Source organism: Taeniopygia guttata, chromosome 8, assembly GCF_048771995.1.
Source record: "Taeniopygia guttata chromosome 8, bTaeGut7.mat, whole genome shotgun sequence".
Taxonomy (NCBI): Eukaryota; Metazoa; Chordata; class Aves; order Passeriformes; family Estrildidae; genus Taeniopygia; species Taeniopygia guttata.
The window spans coordinates 28,368,237-28,374,236 of NC_133033.1; the positions used below are offsets into that span (position 1 = coordinate 28,368,237).

Genomic DNA, 6,000 nt, shown 5'->3' on the forward strand with positions numbered 1-6,000 from the left:
GCAAGATAAACTTTCATAACTAGAAACAGTGGAAGGAAAAGATGAAGAAACCCAGTGCCTAGCTGCTGCTGAAAGGTGCTAAGCTAGAAGCTGTCCTAAATTTATTAGGGCCAGTGACCGCTGAAGCCTATTAGTAATTTTCAAGAATAAGCTCTCATTTTTATCTTTACAGGTTATTTAATGCCTCTTCACTAAACCCATTCTCAGCTCAGGTTACCTGCAAAGCTAGAAAACAAAAACCCAGCAAACACGACCAAAACAAGGATATTGCACAGTAAGCCCTCCTGTCACCCAAAACACACACACACTGACAGCAAAGCAAGAGGACAGGAGAAGGTTTACAAGTGATCCTGCAGTTAAATTATCTGAGTTTACCTGAGATTCAGACTCCAGCAACATGTTCTATGCAAGCTTCCTCAATAGCTCTCAGTTCTTTACCAGGAAAGCTCAAACGATTATTACTGGCATGACTGTCATGTCAAGAGGACTGATGCACCATCCCTGTGCTCACAGCTCTCCAGCAGCACTACGGAAGCCAAGAGCTGTAGGCTGCCACAAGAGCCTGGGTGCCAAGTGGGAGTGTGGAATGGGATGGGGGCAGGTCAAACCACAGTCCCCAGCCATGCATTAATAGCACCCTGTGGTAGCAGAAAGATGATGTCATATCGCCATTCTTAAGAACTGTGGGGCCTACACTGAACTAAGATGTGTGACTGCAGCACAGGCAGACATACCACCACCAGCTATAAAGTAATAGCCAGTAAGTTCTAGAGCTTCAGCCTCCAGCACATTGGAATAAAGCTGCTGTGAACCTTGGGTGCCCACATCAGGTACTGTGGGTCCTCACTTCCCTCACTTCAAAGGTGTTAGATGCAGCAAGTACTTTCTATGCTCAACTGACTTGTGATCAGATCTCCTGACGCCATTTAAACATACCTTAAATGTACCACAGACTCAAAAACAGAGATAAATTTGTAACTAAGCATGCTGCATGATCCCAAACAAGAAGGTAACCCATAAAAGTCAAAAACACATAAAAGACACCATCTGAAAGCATAAACTGACATTTATCTCAGCAAAAGTGTTGTCTTCAGTAGTTTTGCCTCCATCTTTCCTATCTGTTCTTTCCCCATCCCCTTGTTCCCTGCCCTCCCACTGAGCCCATTCAGCTGTTCACACAGTCCCACAGTGAACCAGATTGGGTAGCTGATGCAAGATTAAAAATAATCTAGGAAAAAACAAAAAGTGAGGAGGAGGGAGGTGAAAAAAATTAAGTTCCTCAAATCAGTGCAAGATGAAAATGCAAAAAAATCATTGTTTCACTGCATCAAGGGAATGCCATAGGGGTATAAACCTGCAGAGGGGCTCAGTCAACTGCCACCACTAAAGGAATACTTGTCGCACCAGAATTAAGCTCTTGTGGAGAAGGTGGAGACAGAATACCTGCTGGAAAGGCTCCTGATACCAAGATGACCTGTTCCCTTCCAGGCAGCTGACACAGCACTCTCCTGAAAGCAGAGCCTGGCACTAGTAAGAACAATGAACATATCTTTCCCACGTGCATTTTTTCATCAGAGGCCCCAAATTCCAGCTCAGAGGTCCCAAGCTTCTCCGATCTGGTGTTTATCCAACATTCCCATACGGTCTGTGATTGTGCAGGCTGTCAGTCCTCTCCGTGAACAGGCAAACCAGCCCACCATGACTCCTTCCAAGTGAAAGTAGTCCACTTTCTTCGTGCTGCCATTTGTTTAATGGCTGTACACAGCTGTTAAGAAAATCTTCAATTCTGCTTCAACAGAGGCAGGCGATTCCAGGGTTTCCTACTGGCCAACAACTAAGATCCCCCATTTCAATTTGGAGTTTGATACCCTGGCATTCTGCCCCACATATTTCCAAAGTTTTATATTACCCCTGAACTATGCTAGTTTGTGACAGTCCCATTTGTATTGGAAACCAACTCCCCTCCCATCAGAAAACCCAGGAGAAACCTGGCAGGATCCAGCAGATCCAGCTGCTCTGTCCAAACAACTGGATCCCACCAGCCAACTTACCCACAGAGCCTGACAACCATTCAAGGGGCAGCTCCTAAGCTTCCCAGCCCCGTCAGTCTGCTTCTCAACACAAAGGGGAAGACTCCAGCTCCCACAGTGCAGGCTCCTCAGTTCCTCTACACAGGAACACACGAAGAAAACAACACACTTCATGCCCACTTGTTGCCAACCCACCACTGGCTTCTGAAAACAACAATCCATGGCGTTTCATGCCCAGGCCTAAAGCAGTGACCATCCCTTCAGAGCGAACATGGACTTCCAGGAGCAGTATTGAGCTTTTGGCAGCTGTTAGGTCTGGAGTTCATGCAGCACATACGGTAGTCACAAGTGTAATAAGAGATTATCTGCTGAGTGTTTGTCTTCCAGTGGGAAGTGTATGAAATGACTGTGCACAAATCTCATCCCAGATTTAATCCTGCCCTGGAGTTCACACAAAACTTCAGTGCACAAAACCATTAGTGGGAGATAGCAGCACCAGAGGTCAGAAACAATTCGATAACACATACTCCTAGGCTCAGGCTGAACAGAGCTCTCACACAGAAACAGCTGCATCCATCCATATGTTGATCTTGCTAATACATCAAATCAAGACTTCATCCATATGGACCATAACGGAGCACTGCAACCTTGGCTATCAGCCAGCTGCCTTGCCCTCTGCCCAGAAAGGCTGGGGAGCAAATCCTCGGCAACATTCCCAAGTGCAGGAAGGACAAAAAGGTAACTGAGACCAGCCAAAATGGATATTCCAAAGGCAAATCACAGCTGACCAACACGACTCCCCCATGTGGGATGAAGGGACTGGCTCTGTGGCTGAGGGGAGAGCAGGGGGTGTTGGACACCTTGACTTCATGTCAAAGGCCCTGCTAAGCCTCCCACCCTCCTAAGCATCCTTCAAACAAAAATGCTTAAAAAAATGGACAACAAAGATAGGGGAAAAACTGTACCGTCAGGTTTAAAGGATCACAATCAGCAGTTGCAACCTCCACTGGGCTGCTGGTTACTAATGGCACCCCTCAAGGATCAGCCAGCCCTGCTCAGAAACAGGGATAGGATGAGGGATAATGGGAAGGAGGACCCCAGCTGGAACAAGAGAAAAGCCATCTAGGCACAGGGAAACAAATATTTTCTATAAGCACGGTCAAACGCTGGACAGGGCACAAAGTAAGGGTGGCATCAACCATTCTTAGAGCTTGGGATGGATACAGCCCTAAGCACTCTGATCTACCAGGGCATTTTCTAGCAGGAGGTCAATCTAGAGACCTCCAGACCACAGTATAGATGAAGGCAAACAAAATGCTTAGAGATGACACTCCCCACAAGACTTCAATTCTGAGCAAAAATTTCCAGGAAACTATTCCCTTCACAAGTCACACCAGGGTGAATCTCCACAACTCATCTTGCCTATCATCCTACTCTCAGCATCTCCAAACCAACATAATGCTACAGGCACACTATCAGCCTGGGGCAACCCAAGACACAAAGCTAGGACAGCCAAGAGTCATCTCTCACACCTCTGTGAAACCAGGTGCAACCAGAAAAAAAACTACAAACATGACAAAAGCAGCTGCGTTTTTCAAAAAGTAAGGGTAGGCCAGAAGAGCAGAAAGAACAGAAAGTAGTTGTTGATGGAGAGCAGCCAGACAGGATGGCTTGGCCACCTTCACTATATTTTTTCTCTTGTTTACTTTACTTTGGTTTTGCAGAACTCCACAACAAACAGGGCATTTTGAAAAAGAAGGAATTCCACAAAATCACCCTCCTATACAGCCTATAGTCCTGGGGAGAAGGAAGCTCCAAGAAGAGCTTTTATGAAGGAAAATGGCTGAGCACAAATTCATGCCAGACCACCCTCAGTTTATGTTCCATAAAACACAGTCCCAAATCCCGTTGCCTCTCCTTTCTCTTCACGTGAGCCAAAACAAAGGACAATCAGACAGGAGCACAACCCTGAACAGAAGACTAATGGGAAAGCACTCAACAAAACAGCAAGAGTGAAGGGGGAGGCCAAGATCTGCAGGACGTGCCTCGCACCAGCCCCCAGGTCCACCAGCAGCCTCTGCCCATCTTTGTGCTCCTTATCGCAGCAACTCCTCCTGGGTCCCCACCCCAGCAACCTCGCATGACCCCCATCCGAGCAGCCTCTCCACGCCGGGCCCCATCCCGGGGCCTGCCCCACGGCTGCTCCGCTCCAGCCCCGCTCACCCATCCCACCCTGCCCCAGCCCCAGCCCCGAGCCCCCACCTCGAACCTCACACGCCTCGTCTCCCCACACCCTCGTGCTCCGTGCGGCCCCACGCGGCCGCTCCCCCTCACCTCGGCCAGCCCGCTGCGCCCACCGCCCCGGCCCGCACAGCGCCCCGGCCCGCCCCGCGGCCCCTCACCCCGCGTAACCCCGCGGCAGGCCTCCCTTCCCCGGGCAGCCCCCGGGCAGGCCCCGCGCCCGCGGCCCCTCCGGCCCCCGCCCGCCCCGCCCGGGCCTGCCCGCCGGGCCCGAGCCGGCCGCGCGCGGGAGGCGGCGCGGGGCGGCGGCGCTCGTACCTCCGACCCGGTACATGTTGGCGGCCATGCCCGCGACCGGGCCGGGTGCGGGGCGCGGGCCGCTCCCGCCGCCGCCTCCAGGTGCCGGATCCGCTGGAAAATGGAGGCTGGAGCGGGCGGCGGGGGAGGGGAGCGGGGGAATTAAAGGGGCCGCGCCGGCGGACGGGGAGGGAGTGAGGCGGAGGGCGGGGCGGCGGCCCGGGCCCGGCGGCGGCGGCGGGAGGGAAGGAAGGAAGGAAGGAGGGGAACGAGCCAGAGCCGCCCGCCCGCCCGCGGCGTGTGAGGGCGGTGCTCCGGCCTGCGAGGGGAGGGACGGGACGGGAGTGAGCGCGGCTGGGGGCGGCGCGGCCTCCTCACACACACAGACACACACACAGAGACAGACACACACACACACAGTGACTGTACATACACACACAGGCTGCCTGTACACAAACACACAGAGAGCACCTCTGCTCACACACACACACACACCACCTACACACACACAGCTTCTCCTTGCACACGCACGCGTCCTGTCCTCACACCCAGTCGCACACTGACTGCCTGTGCACACCACAGTGGCACACACACACTGCCTGTACACACCTGTGGCACACACACTGACTGTGCACATCACAGTGGCACACACACTGTACACACACACAACACCCCTACCCTCCCACAAACCCTCCTCATGCAGCTCTCTGGGCCCCACAGAGGCTCTGCTCTCATGCACCAGCCCTGATGCGGCATGGGCAGCCCAACACACACACAGAGCACACTGTCCTCAGGTGCAGACTGACACACACACCGTGTGCCTGTACTCACAGTCTTTATCACCTGCCTGTTTTCACACACAGCCTCCATCATGTACAGGCACCACCGGTGGTTTTGGACAGCCCTCACGCTGCCTTGTCCTCACACACACACACACACAGAGCCTTCCTCGCACAGACCCAACTGCCACAGGCCATGCACACCCAGGGCAGGAAAAGCAGGTCCCTGCACGGACACAGCCCTCTTGGTGCACACCAACAGCCCGCTCACACCTACACCCATGTGCTTCCCACACGCATCCCTCCAGCCCTACACACACCTCCTGCTCACACTCCCCACTCCTGCACTGTCCCACCTGGGTCCCCTCTGCGCTTGTGTCCCCCACTGCCACACTGGGGCTTTCCCCCCTCCTCAGGTGTCAGCCTGAGAGGTGAAATGATGGTTAGCTCTCCCTTGCCCACTGACCTGTGGGTATCACTGGTCCTGGTCTGCATCATGAAGATACATCCCTTCTTCAGCCCTGCACAACTCCTGTCCAGGTGTCTCCTCAACAGCCCTGCAGTTGAACAGCTGTCAGCTCCAGATCACTGCAAAACTTGCATGTTGCCACTGCCACTTCCTCTCCTACAGGAACTGGATGATGCCAAAAAAC

General features: G+C 53.0%; 1 protein-coding gene across 5 annotated transcripts in view; it reads right to left on the minus strand.

Annotated features, from left to right (window-relative positions):
- Positions 1-4,850, minus strand: part of MTA1 (metastasis associated 1) — a 75,095-nt gene extending 70,245 nt beyond the window's left edge. For 4 of the 5 annotated variants that reach the window (XR_012057181.1, XM_030279766.4, XM_030279768.4 and 1 more), the window contains exon 1: positions 4,590-4,754. Coding sequence is in view for 4 of the 5 variants with exons in the window: in XM_030279766.4 (XP_030135626.1) it covers positions 4,590-4,617 (28 nt within the window). In the remaining variant the exon portion in view is untranslated. Of the gene's footprint in view, positions 1-4,589 lie in introns of all 5 variants that reach the window. The other variant, XM_030279765.4, reaches the window with a different exon arrangement.
- Between the last annotated feature and the right edge of the window lie 1,150 nt (positions 4,851-6,000).